Here is a 16,696-nt window from a genome sequence, read left to right as displayed (position 1 = left end):
AACTGTTAATTCTGAAAAATTATGAAAATTTTTAAATTATTAAGCCCCATAATCTCATCTTCTCCATTTCACTTCTGATACAGTCATGGGGTCACTGAAGTCACGACCATGAGGGGACCTTGGGCTGGAGTGCTTACTCTTTCTTTCCATCACTACTTGTGGAAGCTTGGAAGTGGTTTCCTCATTTGAAACTTGCAGATAATGCTGTAGACCTTTCAGAACTCCTTTTAAGAATTAGAGATTACGTATGCAAAGAATCATGGTAAATACCAAGAAAATAATAATGCCTGTTCTTCCCCACATTTCTGCTCTAGTAGTTGCAATGGACATGTTCATGTATATTGTTTTTTCTTCTGTTGAATTATTTTCCTTCAGAATGATTCCCAGAAGTTGAATTACTGAATCAAAGTACATAAAAATGGTTATATTGGATTACTGCATCAAAGCACATAAAAATACTTCATTTTTCATATTTACCATTAAGTTGTTATCCAGTAAGGTTCAACCAACATATAATGTAATAAGCAAAACACCTCATATATTTGAAAAATGTCCCTATACCTGTTTCATTTAAGTTCAGATCCCATGCTCATCAGTTAAACAGAGGAGAATCTGGGATGGATTTTATTTCAGGAATTCCAAGCCATTGGGAATTGAACAGATGCTGTTAACTCATTTTACATTTCAGAGACCATTGGTCAGCCATGCTCAGCAACAGCTTTCAGAAACATCTGGATTTAAACGTACAGCAGAAACATGACAGGTTAAGTAGTATAGAGTTATAATATAGTTTTATGCTTAAATTTTCAAAAATCTGAATTATCTGAGATTTTTACAATTTTTAAATGATTGGAAGAATTACAGACAGCATAAATACGAAGACACATGATCACAGTTTATCATTTTGGCATTATGGAATTCTGATCTACTCCAAGTTTTGGTGGTCTCCAAGGCTTTTTACAAATACTTGTTTGAAGGTAGAAAAACCCTTTCTGACAATAATTTTACTCAAAGGAACACAAAGATAAATGCAGTCTTCAAATTAGATTTATTGAACCTCACTAAATTTATGTGAAACTGAAGTAGTTAACTTATACGGATAGAGAAAGACAATAAAAGTATTGGCTTAAGGACCAATACTTAGGCCATTCCATATATATCGTCAGCCTTACTGGGATGTAAGCTTCTGGAAGGCAAAGCTCACGGCTAATGTATTGCTCTTCAATGGCCAGCACAATGACAGGCACCACAGTATGCCCTGCATGTAGGTAGGTCTAAGTATGTGCTGACTCCTCTAGTCACTATTGATGATTTAATGCCATCCTCCAAGGTTAGTGGTTTATAATAACCATTTGTCTATGCTCATTGGGCTCACAAACTCTACAGGTCAGGATTTCAGACAATCTCATATGGATTATTTCTATTCCATGATGTCTCCATAGGCCTTACCACCAAATCAATGGATGGGAATTGGAATCCTTAGAAGGCTCATTTACTCACATGCCTGGAGCCTGGGCTAGGATGATGTAACTATGGGGATTTTTTTAGAGCACCTACACATGGCCTTTCTATACGTAGGTGACTTGAACTTCTTCATAAGGTGGTGACCTTCTAACACAGCAGCTCGGGTTTCCAAGCATGAGTTTTGTAACGAACAAAATGTAAATTGAATTGCCTTTTCTCAAGTGCTCAGTTATCACAAAAGGAACAAGAACATGTTAACCTCATTTTTCATGAGGATATCTTATATTTGACTAGAAAGAAATTCTCAACATACTTGGTGAATTATTTGAAACATAAAAACTTTTAAATATGCTTATGGAGTTTATTTGAAATTTTTAGCTATCTGTGATATCTTTTTGGCCACGAGCCTTAAAATTCGATCCAATGGAAGACCCTTCAAAATAGTAGGATAATAACATATAGAGAGAATTTATGTTCAGGATAAATCATTTCCATAGTGACCTCTTCCCCCTGAAAATTGCACAAGTTTGATTTGTGAACTCAAAATATGTAAGCTTTAGTCCCACATGAAACATAATGATCACAAAATAAGAATTCCTCTTTTCCTCTAACATGGAGACTTATTATCTCCCAATTATGCTCAATTCTCAGCTAAGAGCTCTCGCTGTTGAAGGCTGAGTGTGGAACTTCCATTTTTATTCACAGCTTTAAGTGTTTATTTGAACCAAGGTCTCTTTGATTCATTTATCTTTTAAAGAATATATTTTTCTTATTAATATAAAGAGAACAGATTTCATGGATTTCAAAGATAGAATTCTAAGATTGACTGTCAGTAACAGGTGCTGACAATTTCACTTGCACACATGCTCATTAATTTTCCATTCTTTTTTATAAGCATAAACCTGAGATCAATGATTACTTTTATATTCTGAAGATCTTAGCATAAGGTCTTAAAGACAATAAATGATGGCCTTTCCCCCTAATAATACAGTGTCTAAATTCATTAATGTTAAAAATATTAATAGATCTCCTTTATGGACTATATTTTATCCCTAACTGGTCTTTAGTTGAAAGAAATATTAGCTAGTAATTCAATATAATGTTCCTAAGCAACAATGCAGATAAACTAAAAATATTTTCTTTATTTATATAGTCATATCAGGATAACCCCAACCAAGGCAATTTATCTAAGCAACTCATTTATTTGAAAGAAAAAAAAAAAAGGAAAAGTAGCCATGAAATATTTGCCTCTAACATATCTGTGAAATTTCTTAGACATTACACTGGCACAGGAGTGGTACTGGGAAGCAATTTAACAACTTTCTCTACAATAGTTTATGGACATGCATGGTAAATTATTCTAATTTCCAAAAATGGTTATTATTACGGATATATCCTCTAAAAACTTTCAGGAAAGCATCATTCATTTTAACCTCTCCCCCGCTTCCTACCATTCAGAGTTTGGCTTTTTCTTTCACAAATTAGAACAAAGAAGCAAGGATAGTGAAGAGTTCCAGGTTAACTCAATGTCTGCATCAAATTCTATATGTCTGAAAGTAAATATACAACCTGTTAAAAAATTATCTGATTTCATTGACCCTCAGTTTCCTTATCTATATAATAAGTTTGATGATACCTACTACTTATAAAAACATGTATGCTTATCTGTTTTTTTTTAAAGATTTATTTATTTGGAAGGCAGAGTTACAGAGAGGCAGAGGCGGAAAGAGAGAGGTTGTCCATCCGCTGGTTCACTCGCCAAATGGCAGCAACAGCTGGAACTGAACTGATCCGAGCCAGGAGCCAGGAGCTTTCTCCGGGTCTTCCCCATGGGTGCAGGGGCCCAAGGACTTGAGCCATCTTCTACTGCTTTCCCAGGCCATAGCAGAGAGCTGGATCAGAAGTGGAGCAGCCAGGACTCGAAGCGGTGCCCATATGGGATGCTGGCACTGCAGGCGGCAGCTTTACCCACTATGGCACAGTGCCAGCCCCAGTGCTTATCTATTCATTTGGAGAATGATACTGTTTACTAATGTAGACTTATTAATAGCCTACTGGTTTACTAACACCTTTCTTAGAATAATTTTCATACTTGATTTGGTTTTAGAATATTCAATATCCATTGCCCTCTTTGCAGATAAAATGGTTTATTCCATACACAAAGCAATAGCAAATTCATTAGCAGCAAATGTGATTGTAATATGAGTGAAAACAATCATAGCATAAACATGTGTTCCAAAAATAAAAGCTGCAAAACTGCACATAAGAGGTCCCTTTGTAGCTTGCCTCAATATGCCTTTACTCTGTCATCAGCTGTCTCTTGAGAGAAGATGGAAAGTAGCCGACCCAATAGCTGAAAGGTGAAAAATATGGATGAGATGTTGAAGGAAAACCTCAAAATTAAGAAAGTTGGACTCCCTAACTTAGTAGTTTCCTGCTAAATAGGACAAAGTCTCTGCCATTCGGTATTAGCACTAGGATTCTTCAGACCACTTCACTGACCAAACACTTGCTCTTAAATAACTTGAGCACTCTCCATTTCTTCGTGTATATACCCTAAGAGTATCTGTCCAGCATATACAACGTCAATGTGCACTTGCTGCTGCTCTCAGCATTCACATAGAGAGCTAAGCTTTGGATTTTTAAGGATGTATTTTTCTCTAGCCCACTCTGCAAAGGTGAGTGTAAAGCAAAACTAAATTCAGTTTTGTCCTCGCTCATCTTTCGGACTTCGTGAAGAAGGGGCGAGAGAATTTGAGGTGGCCTGAAGTCTTCCCATCTATGTGGTCGATACTCATCAGCTCTGGAATAGAAACTTTAAACCTCAGCATCTGAGTGCTGGGACCTCCAACATCAGCAGAAAGAGAGAGAGAGACCTCACAATTGGCAGCCAGTAGCAGTGTTTTTGGCCTAGGATCAAAATACCAGAAATAGTTTAATTAATAGGGACAATGATAAATAAAATAGGAAGTGAGATAAGAGGTCATTGCCTGAGAAAACAAGGCTTTTCTTCTCATTTTTACAACTCTCCCAATGACCCACAAAAGAAAGTGCATGCAAATAATATGTCAAGTTCCCGAATGTGCCTTTGCTCTCCGAACTAGGATTGCGTACAGATAAATCCAAATGGGAGGTCATTACATCCAATGGAACATGTTTAGAATAAGGCAACTTCGCCCCATGTAAAGCAATTGTAAGCCTTTCTTTGTGTTTTAGACGTTTTTAGATAAATAATCAGGCTCCATTAAGCTCTATAACTTCAAGAGATGATGCTTCTAAGGAGAGAGGTGGGAAGGACTGCAGACGGGGGATTCCTCGGTCTGTTAGCAGACCTGTGGGAGGGCTCAGAGAATCGGGCTATTGTGCTTCAATCAGCAGCAGAACCTACGTGCCACAGTCCATTTAACCACGGAGCTTTAGGCCTGGGATGCGGATAAATGGCTGTCTGCGACAGAACTTGAGAGAGGGGCAACTCATTTAGCAGGAAAGAATTAAGGGTTTAGACACAAAGACTACTACAGAAAATTTTTCAAAGTAGACTTAACGTTTGAGAATTGACAAGAGGAGACACGGTAAGAGTTGCTGTGGCTAATCCCTTAGTTGGTTAACAGCACAGGTCATGGAGCCAGAGTGCCTGGGATTTAAGTGCTGGCCCTGCTATTTAGCCCGTGTGCAACCATGAGAAAGTTATTTCCCCTCCCTGTGCCTCAGTTTCCTTATTTGCTACACAGATCAATTATAGTTTACTATCTACCTCATTTTGGCTTTTGAAAGTATTCAATAAATTAACACATGTAGATGGCTTCAAGGGATCTGCTAGATAAGTGCTCAACACACAACCAACATTGTACAAAGAACGGCTCTAGTAACAACTGATATTCACTTAAGTCTTACTCTGTGAAAGAACTTACACGAGGCCAATCATGTGAATCCCGCTCAAACTCAACAATAACCCTGTGAGTGGAACTAGCTCCTCAATTTCACTCATAATGAAGCTCAGGCACAGAGAGGTACAGGAACTTGCCCAAGGTCACACAGAAAGTAAGTAGTGCTGCCAGGATTCTCATCAAGGCAGTATGGCCTCAGGCACAGCATACTTCCCTGCTGTGTTGTACTGTCTTTAACCTTGCATAGGAGACAGAAGTCACAAACGGTGCATTTGCTTTCATGTCTCTTTCAGTGGGTTCAGGCTCTTCAACAACAGAACCGTTCCTTGCAGATCATCGGTATTCAGGGTATATTTGACTAAATAGCTGGCTACCTGGCTGCCTGTCCTTTGTTTTGCTATTTTGGTTTTTGTTTGTTTGTTTGTTTTTCAAAAATGTATTTGTTTAAAAGTCAGAGTTATATATATATAGAGAGAGAGACAGGAGAAAAGATAGAGAGAGAGAGAAATCTTCCGTTCACTGGTTCACTCCCCAGATGGCTGCAACAGCCAGGGCTAGGCCAGGATGAAGCCAAGAGCCAGAAACTTCATCCAACTCTCTCATGTGGATGGCAGGGGCCCAAACACTTGGCCATCTTCTGCTGCCTTCCCAGTCCATTAGCAAGGAGCTGGATTAGAAGTGGAGCAGCCTGGACACAAACCAGCACCCAACAGAATGCTGGCATCACAAGTGGCAGCCCAAGCCTCTGTGCCACAGCGCTGGCCCCTGCCTGTCCTTCGTTTATAGCAGGTGCTAAGTGCTGTGACTCCTGCATGCATTCTAAAAATCATCCCCAGGAAGCAGTCCTTTCACGCTATGATAGCCCTGTGGCCCAATAAAGGGACAGTCACTGCTCCTGCTGTTCATTCACTCTCCATCTTGTGTATTCTCATCCCAGCACTCCCACTCCAGGCCCAGAGAGCAGAGGATTCCATGGGACTTCATTAAAAACAATAGAGGAGAGAAAAGAAATAAAAGGGAGAGACCAGTGGGCGAGGTCCCTTTGGGTCTCTTTGTCTTCTCCCATTGGAGGGCTGCCTCTCCACCTCTGCTTTCCTGGGCTTAGGATCTCAGAAAGCCTCACAGTGCAGAATGAGCGAATTGGGGTTTGAAAAAAACAGGCTACTGGAAAGTAAAAACAAAAAACAAACAAACAAACAAACAAAAAAACTCAAGCTTTTCATTTCCAGAATAATAAGAAAATTAATAATAATTCACATGAGGTCTGAAATTCATACAAAGCCTTTGCTGGATCAGTACATCAAACAGCTGTGTATTATTCTTCTGAAGAAAGAGGGAAAGCTCCATAAAACTACTGGGCTTCACAGCCTTGCAGTCACTGCATGGACCTCTCTCAGCAGATTGTGATACACTGCAGGTCCGGGGTATGGGGGAAGTGAGGACACGATTACTGTCTCCAGTTTTAATTTTAATTAAACTGATTTGAAAACATGGACAAATGTCTTTAAAACCCAAGCAAGAACAGGAAAATGACCTTTCTGAGATTCATACTTCCAGGAAGTGCCACCTTCTAGAAGTAGAAACAAAAATTAGGTGAATAGATCTAACAAATCAGCAGGAAATTTTTGAAAAATCAAAATCCTACATAAAGTTCAGATTTTTTTTCTATCTTAAACAATGAATCTGTTTGAAGTGAATATTGTAGCTTGCAATATTAGGCAATCATCAATCACTACATGTTCCAAAGTTAAAAATAGATAAATATCATACAGTTGAGTAATTTAGGAAATATATAAATTATATGATTTAACACTAATTAAGCAAGAGTTGTCTATTATCTTAACAAATGAAAACTATTTAATTTTTAAGTTACATGTAAATTGGGGCATATATCCATAGGTCACCAATGATGTTTCAGTACAGGTATAAATCATGTAATGTTCAATCAGGGTAAACATCTCCATGTTCTCAAACATTTTTCATTTTTTGTATGATGAGAACCTTCAAAGTCCTTTCTTTCAACATTTCTTTTAAGAAAAAAAAAAAAGGCTACCCTACTATGCAATGGAACACAGATACTTCTTTTCCATATCTTAGTATCATTAAACAGCATTTCCCACTCCTCATTTCCCTCTCTTTTCCCCAGCTCTGATAATCATCATTGTACTCTCAACTTCTGTGAGATCAACTTTTCTTTATAGATTCCACATCAGAGTGAGAACCCGAGGTCCTTGCCTTTCTGTGCATGGCCTATTTCACTCAACAGAATGACCTCCAGTTCCAACCATGTTGCAAATGATGATTTCATCCTTTTGATGGCTTAATATTCCATTTGGTATGGGCTCCACGTTTCCTTTTGAACAACCTGTGTTTCTTTTATAATTTATGTGTTTATGGTCTTCAGTTGATTTTTGTATGGCAGGTGTAGATATTCTTACAACATCCAGCTAACAAACACTCAGATTGTCAATTATGTTTCTTCCTGCTCACCAGTAGATTGATTTGGGCAGCTTTACCTACATAATATTTGATTATTGAAAAATTTCATTGCATTCATTTTGAACCTATAGTCCTTGAACCTTCAGGGTTCTCTCTGAGACAGATGCAATGGAGGAGGGTTCTGGGTGGGTCCAGATCGGGTTGAGGGTCCATGGCTCCTCGAGCCCCACCACTTACTTTTAGGTGACATGTGAGGCTTCTGCCTGCTCATTTGCTTGAAGACTGAGGCCCTTGCTAAGAAGTATTTTACACTCATTAGTTCATTTATTAAAAAATAGCAAAGTTTTATTTTTGGCATTTCCAAGTTAGTAAACATTCAATGTATTCAATAAATTATTCAAGTATTCAATAAACATAAAATCATCTGCCATCTTATAGCTCTGTACCTTTTTAAACACTGAGTAAAACTGAAAAATAATAAAAGCACTGATGACATTAGTAATAAGGATACAATTCTCACCCCCTTTTATCAGTGCAATTAGTCACAGTAGATTCCAAGACCTCTTGGGTGCAGCTCTTTGAGCTGCAGTTAATAGCCATATGTTAATATGTTAACATATGTCACCAGTGAAGACAAGAGCTGGGCTGACATATTTTACAAAATACTGGAACTCTCTTTATGTGTTCAGAGGTGAAATGTACTTTGGAGTTTAAACATTTTTTTTTAATTTACTTATTTGAGAGGCAGAGAGACAGAGACAGAAAAAGACAGAGACCTCATTCCCATGCTAGTTCACTCTCTAAATGCTCACAATAGCTAGGACTGGTTTGGGGCCGGAGCTGGAAGCTGGAAACACAATTCACATCTCCCACATAGGTGGTAGGGACCCAGTTACTAGAGTTATCACCACTGCTTCCTAGGGTCTGTGTGAGCTTGAAACTGAAGGTAGGAGCTAGAGCCGGGAAGGAGAAGCAAACCCAAGCACTCCAACATGGGATGTGTGCATCTGAAGTGCTAGGCTAGCTAAACTCTTGTTCTTCCAATCTTTAAATATTTACTGGTTCTCTGGGATGGAAAACCTCCAATATTCTTTAGAGTCTAGGACTGGAATTTAACTCGTTTGGTTTTCAGAAACAAAAAAATCAAGATTGCCTATGAAATGTTCCCATTTTTACTCAGTTAAGCAACACGCATCACTAAACTTTAAAATGCACCGTCTTCCAAAAGTATCATCAGTCATTGTATAGGAATTTGTAGTATGTTTGTCTATTTGATGCCAGTGAATTTGGTGGCTTACATGTATAAATATATTACTAACAATTCAAGTTATTCATTTTTCACTTGTGTTTTATTAGTATTTCAGAACCTGATTTACTTTAGCCAGAACGTGATGCCCGTGCTATTCAGGTAGAGACCCCATGGAAATAGTCTCCAACTATGAAGAGAAGATAATCCATGGAGGGCTTCATTCTTTAGAAACCTCTTTGATAACAGAGGGGGCACATCTTTTGTACACATTTTAAAAAGATTTAAACACTATGAGGTCCTTCTTCCCTCAGACCATGGGGCCAAAACCAAAGGGGGTTTGGAATTTCCCAACTGCAGTGCAAAAGATAATCTTGTATTGGAACAAAAGTCAAGGATGACTCAGAATGTAATTAGGGTTGTGCATCTAAGCAAATGACACAATATAGCTTGTGGGATCAAAAAAAGGAAAGAAAAGGGGGAGATAGGCCCTAGGAGAAGACCGCTGTTGTATCTACACAGAGACAGGGCCATGGCTGAATGAAAACCAAACCTCCTTAATTAGCAAATTATAGCATAGGGGCTGATAAAGCTCTGTATTTTCTATCTAAGCAACCCTCCTACTGTTCCTCTCCTCTCGTCATCTATACAAGTGAGAACACTTCTAATGTTTATATCTAAAACAAATGACAGAAGAGGAAAGGCTTCCAAATAGACTGAATTGCACAAGACCTAGCCCAAGTCCTATTTCTAAGAAAATAGAATAAACGGCGCTAGTGTATTGTCAACATTTCTGTGAATGCCGCAGCCAACAGGATGAGACAGGTACAGAAGGCAGAGGACCCTGGAGCTCAGACTTGTTTATCCAGAGGCTGCTGGTCTGTGTTGCTCTCCAGGTGCTTTTTCTCCTTGACGGTATCTGCTTTAGGAATAGTTCCCTGTTCATTTGATGGGCGGGAGAAAGAAAAGGCACAAAAGTCCCCTGCCTGTACTGCTCTAAAATGTCACCTCCCAGCATGTCCAGACACCAAGCCAAGAAATGGCTTAGTCAGGCCCTCTGCCAACTGGCATGGCTGTCTAGATTACTGGGCCTCCTGGAGAGCAATCTTTTTTTCCCACACAATGCATCTTACTCTTTTACCTTGCATTGCTGTTAATATTAATGCTAATTCCTCTTGTGATATAGAGCAAGAGGTCGACAAGCAATTTCTGAAAAGGGCTGGATATGAAATATTTTAGGCTCTCTGGGCCATTTGGCCTCTGGCAACTCCTCACTTCTGCTTTTTCAGGGAAGCAGTCATAGACAATATATCAATGAATGGTTCTACCGAAGAAACCTTATTTACAAACGCGTAGACAACGTATAAAGGAACAAGTGTGCTTGTTTTCAAATAGAAGCTTATTTACAAACCCAGGTGGCAGGCAAGATTTGGCTCAAGCACTACCGTTTGCTGACCCTTGACACAGAGCATGGAAACAGAATATTAATATGAATTTCTCATATTACATGGCTCAAAGGGCAATTTATGGAATATAGTTGGGTCTCTTTTACACAGATATTTAATTATAGTCTAAATCTGCTCATGGAATTCCCTTATTTCTCTAATCATTAAAAAAATTATTGTAGCCCTTGGTATCTGTATGGGATTGGTTTCGGAAACTTTGCAGAAGTTAAAATTTATGGAAGATCATGTTCCTCGTATAAAGTGATTTAGTATTTGAAAATAACCTATGCACATCCTCTACTACATTTTAAATAATCTCTAGAGTACTTAGAATGCCTAATATAATATAAATGCTATGTAAATAGTTGTTACAGTATTTGGGGAATAATGAGAGGAAAAAATCTGCACATGTCCAGCACAGATGCAATTTTTTTCCAAGTACTTTCAATATAAGTTTGGTTGAATCTGCAAATGTAGATCCTGAGAATAAAGGGGGCCAACTCTATTCTCATCAACTATATTCTAGGAATAGTGCTAGAGAAGTCAACCAGATACCAACAACGATAAATAGAAGAACTAATGAAAAGTTTAGTAGGTCTTTCCCTCACAGAGCATAGAACCTGGAGGATATAGCATCTTCATTTCACAAATAGTGAAGTCCTACTCTGTGCCATGCATTCTTCCATGTGCAAGGTAAACAGCATCAACAAAACAGACAAGACCCTTGCCCCAGTGGAGTTTACGTTCTTGGTAGATGGAGACAGGATAAATAAGGTGACAATCAGTGAGTAGTAAATCCCATGAAGAAATGAAACACATAAAGGGGCAGGAAGTCACTAAGCAGAGGGGGAAAGGTAGTAGGTCACGGTGCTCAGAGAAGACTTCTGAGCAAAGACCTGGCTGCAGACATGGAGGCATCCATCCATGCTAAGATTTGCGGGAAGAAATGTGCAAGCTGAGTAAATACCTCTTAAAGTCCCAAAGGCAGGAATGAGCTTGTCTGTTGGAGAAATTACAAGAAAGCCAATGTCAATTGAGTGTCTGGAATGTCCTTTGAAGGTAGGAAATGGGGAAGCCAAAGAGGGGAAGGGTGTAGGGGCAGATTGTGTAGAGCTTCATTTGATTCCCACGTAATGGGAAACTGTAGGAGGATTTTAAGGAAGAAAATGATATTTCTTATTCACTTTAAACTGCATTAAAGCAATAATTACATTTAAAAGTAATTATTAAGTGAGTTTTATTAACAAGAAGACTCATGGAATGGCGCAGTCGAGTGTAAGGGAGAACGGCAATCACCCATAGGACACGACCTACTTGCCATGTCCCTAAAACCTGAGCTCCTCCAGTGGAGACAGTGTGGGAGCAGCTGGCCAAAAGGCTGGGAGAGCTTCAACACCCCAGCCTCTGAGGCAGAAAGTTTTTATTCCTTCTTGGATCTTTTGATTCTAAAATGTTACAAGCAAATCACAAAACCTAACTATTGGGTTGAAAAGTTAATGCAGATGCCAAGGAGCTCCTCCTCGAAAAATTAGGGATCTATTTGTCAAATGAAGTTGGTAGGGACATTTTTACAAGTTGATTTGAAAGACAATGATTCCTATTAACCTTTCCTGGCAACTGTCACTTTTACCCCCAACCTCTATGCATAAATCATATATTATCTTCAAATTTAGTGACAAGTTAGTAAAAGCGTGCTTATCAATTGCCTGCTCATTTCACACTTGCAGGAAGTCCTCCCACATAACTGCATCCCCTCTGGCTTGCTATTATAGTCATGAGCCCCCACAACACTGGGCAAAAGCAAAGCAGATTTTCTAAGGATTCCCCAAATTCTAGAATAGTATATATATTTTACATCTGAATTGTGTAAATATACATCTTTGTGAAATTTTGAGATATGGGAGAAAGAAAACAATGTTCAAGAAGTACAGGATGTGAGATAGACATTTGTCAAAACATTTTGCTACTACATCAAGGTAGGAAGGGATCAAACAAAAAGTGGCAAAGACACAAAGTCCATTTGTATTTCTTGTTACTTACCAAGGACCTGGTCATTCTCATGTGTTTGGTATCAAGCTTGCTAATCATTCTGAAAGAGCTATATGATAGTCAGCCCTCTCCCTAATCCTGCTACACACACATGCACACAAAGATCTTTCCCACAATAAAATTGTGATATTGGGTGTATTTATTTTGCTTTTCCCTATCTGACAAGTAAGGATAATGCTACAAACTTACATCACATTAATTGACAGTGTCCTGCCAAGATGATCTCCTTGAATTAAATCCCCATCCCAATAAGAGATCAATGCCTCAGCAATTGCGATACTAATGGTGACCAACAAATCATTTGCCTTCTTGCATACGTTGCTTCTCATCCCACTCAGCTGCAAGATTAAGAAACTCTAGGAATGAGATTTGAGAGTACAAGTCTGTAAAAAGTGGTTTCCATTGATGACTAGTGTTTTGTGAAGAATATTTAAAGGAATCCACTTTACAAATCTTCAGAGATACAAATGGGGTTGCATGGATTATCATCTAGTTTCATCTAGCAATGATAACACATTTATTCTGCACCAGAAACTTTTCTGACAGTGATGCCATGAGCTGCATAATAATCCCTGTGCTTCCATTAATTATTGTGTTGAATAAATGGATGAATTAACTTCACTTACATACACTGATACCCTCAGCTTCTGCACTGCGTTGCTTCTTAGTCTATCTCAGTGGCTTGGAATCAAACCAGCATACAATGCAGTATCAAGCACACCAAATGATTACCATAAAAAGATTTACATTTATATTATCAAAATAAATATATGGAATGTAGGAAACTTCTAATTAAGGGAAAGCTATCAGAACCTTTAGTAAGTTCTTCGCTGAACACATTTATTTGGTTTCTCAGTCCTCCAACCAATCACATTAGCAATGACAAAAGATATGCAAATTTATACCAACAATAGTCAAGTCAACTGCTCTGACTCATACCAACTTGTACAGTTTGAGCATATATCCAACCTGATGCACACTTTCAAGGATCCATGTAACCAAAGAACATTATAATAGAGTTATGCTTGGCTACAATCTGAAAACTATGCCATAATCATTGACCAAGAACAATGCAAACAAAAGTCAAATTTACCTCACAAAAACAAATTAACATATGAAACATGTGCATGATTTAAACCCAGCAGCATTGTGTGTTTACACTGTCACCACTGAATAATTGCATAGCAACAAAAAATGTGCATTACCATGTTTGAATCTCGATTTTGATTGTATGTTTTAAACAAACAAAGCATTACATTTTTGGTAGAATAGCTCATTCACAACCATATGAGATTACATTTCTTTCCCCATTCCACTCAAGGAGCTCAAACTCATTTATAATGACTGAATTCTCGTTAAAAATTATATGATTGGCATATTGAGGATAATGACATGCTAGTCAACAAAATTCACTCATTTACTATGCAAATAAGTTTTGTACAAGAAGGAAACCTGTAAACTACCACGGTTAATACCTAAAATTAAGCTGCAATTATCCAAAGGCTGCAGAATTCTGTTTTCTACTCTTTTCCCTACCTATTGATATTTCACCTGTAGTCGATATTTGCTTTCTACTCTTTTCCCTACCTTTTGATATTTCACCTGTAGTTGATAATAGAAAGACCAACTACAGTTCTTCCAGGTTTGGAAACGCTAAACTACCAAGTTCCAGTTAGCAGGTCAAATAAAATAATAGCGATCTTAGTTCGGTCCCTAGTGGACAAAAGTAGAATAACTATTACTTGGCAGTGATCTGAGTGAGTGTGACCACACAGGAACAAAAAAGAGCATTTGTCCTGTCCCTATCTTTTATCTTCTTAATGGTTTGCTCTAACAGACTAACCTAAAGAAGCCTGGCTGTGTTCCTATCTGTAAGCACCAAGTGAATCTATCAGCAAAAGGCGTGTGGGAGAAGCTTTTTGCAAATAAAAAAGTCAGTTGAATTCAATTATCTGCTGTTTACCTGTAACCTGGTTAAGCAGAGAGCAAAGAGAATGAAAGAAAGTGCATTCATAATTGAATAGGTACATTTTCAACAGAACTCTTAAATGCTTTTCTGACAAATAACTGAGTAAGCAATTCAACTTGGTTTCTATAAATTGGGATTAAATGTATATTCAGGATTAATATTCATTTGGATACTTAGATTCCCAAATGACACTGGCAGTGTAACTAGGATGCCCTGAGAAAAGAAGTATTTCAGGAATACAGCAGAACCCGTATGTTGTGCGCAGTCCAAATCTGCAGGTGCACGTCTCCGAAGAACCACTACTAGCCCAGTTCTCTACTCTAGATGAGTAAACACCCCCATCCTGATGAGTTCACATTAAAATTCATCTTCTTGATTTTTTTCTCAAGGGCAGAAAAATTATATAATAGAAATCAGACCTATATACTACCCATGCTGAAATTAGCAGTTTCTTTTACTTATTTATATGATTTCTCCACCCAAATTTTATTCTTTATATTTCCTCTCGCTTCATATTCCTGTTACTACAGGTTGAAACAAGCAAATATTTCACGATGACTTGCCATCCTAGCTGCACAAAATTCCTGATATGAAATCTATGTGATCCTAAATTAATATCGCCATGATTTTTTTTTCACCCACTTGATGAAGTGGTTCATACTTTCTCTTTCAAAGTTGAGCTTTGACAAGGAGGACACCCAAAGTAAACTTTAAAGAGAACGAGCAAGGAAAAAAAAAAACAGAAATGTCACAAAATGCGCCCATCCCAGACATACAAGTGAGGAGCTACCATGCATTTCAGGGGCTTTCACTAGCCTTAAAAACTAGGATTACCCGGGAAATCAGACCCAGCAAGGCTCCTGCGTGTGCAAACACTGCCCCCCTGGAGCAAAAGGTAAACACACAAATGCCCCCCTAAGGAGCTCTAAGTCAGTAACAGCTCAAGAACAGACCGGCTCCTTGCAATTAGAAACTGAAAGCAATCACTTACTTTTTGCAGCCACTGAGTATAATTTTCCATCACATGCTCCAGATGTTGAAGTTTCTGGGAAGAGAAATCCGGTTCCACGTGCGGAGCATCTCTCTGCAGGGCGTTTGTGCTGTACTGGTCTGTCGTACTCTCACGACAGTTGCCGTCCTGTTCTGGAAGAATGAAAGTGTAGGCACACTGCCCATGTTGAATCCGGTTATATCTTCTGCCACCGTTCTCGGGACTCCGCCGCTGGTTGCTGCACCCTACGTGAGTCACAATGGCAGCGAGGCAGGCAAAGGAGAGGAAAACTGTCATTGTCCTGCCCGCGCTCTCCTTCCGTGCCTCTCGCAAACCCTGCTCCTTCCTTCTGACCTTTAAACTACTTCTTTATTTCAGGTAAAACTGCTTGTTTCCTTGGCTTTGTCCCCCCTCAAAGAAAGCGTTTGAAGAAGAATCATAGAAAACTAGCCATTTGTTAGCTTTGTTCCAAAATGTTATTTTTTTTATTTCACTGTAATGATAGTTTCCTTCGGTAAAACTGGAGATATTTATTGCATAGTAGCTGAGATTTATTGTTTCCTCTCTGTGTAACCGTTCAGCGTGGAGCCCGCCTGAGTCAGCTGCGTGTACATATTCTAGAGCCTTTCCTCTGTGCTATCTGCCGCAGATCTGCTATTTTCTCCCAGACCTCAGTGAGTTTTATTAAGGTTGCACATCCAAGCCAAGCTGGAAGCAGACAGCCTTTCACAAGATGACTTGACAGGAATGCATGAGTGTGCCCCTATGCTAAGGATTGCTGATGGCTTTGGGCGGCGGGATCGTCTTACAAATTGGCTAGTTGCGCATGACCTCGACCATGTATGGGCCTCCGGCCCCTTCCGCGGAGGATTGCCTGGAGCCTTTGGCAGATACACGGAAAATCAATGAACAGAGCGGTCCACCTTAACACACTTTTGGTGTGCATGCTGACCTACTAGAGCCTAGCAGGCTAGCAGTACGTTCTGAAAGTTACTGTTTAATTAGGGACCCCTCAGGAGAAAATTGGCATAATGTACAATGAAATTATTCTTGATAGTGAGCGATAAATCTGTATGCTCTTAACATTTGTTTACAAAAACATTTCTTTTTGACTCTGGGGAAAAATATATTAAAAAGCATTTAAAGAGATGGTATTTTTTTTTTCATTGTACTCAGACTTTTTGGAGTTGGGGAAAATAACCAGAG

The 16,696-nt window shown here is 38.8% G+C and overlaps 1 protein-coding gene across 2 annotated transcripts in view; it reads right to left on the bottom strand.

Moving 5' to 3' along the window:
• The window catches only part of ANGPT1 (angiopoietin 1), a 255,541-nt gene extending 239,299 nt beyond the window's left edge, over window positions 1–16,242 (bottom strand). For both annotated transcript variants that reach the window (XM_062188110.1, XM_062188111.1), the window contains exon 1: window positions 15,491–16,242. In XM_062188110.1, coding sequence (XP_062044094.1) covers window positions 15,491–15,787 — 297 coding nt within the window. In that variant the 5' untranslated portion in view covers window positions 15,788–16,242. The remainder of the gene's footprint in view (window positions 1–15,490) is intronic.
• Between the last annotated feature and the right edge of the window lie 454 nt (window positions 16,243–16,696).

The sequence above is a fragment of the Lepus europaeus genome, chromosome 4 (assembly GCF_033115175.1).
Source record: "Lepus europaeus isolate LE1 chromosome 4, mLepTim1.pri, whole genome shotgun sequence".
NCBI lineage: Eukaryota > Metazoa > Chordata > Mammalia > Lagomorpha > Leporidae > Lepus > Lepus europaeus.
Note: the sequence above shows the minus strand (reverse complement) of the source record. Positions and strands in the feature narration are given on the sequence as shown.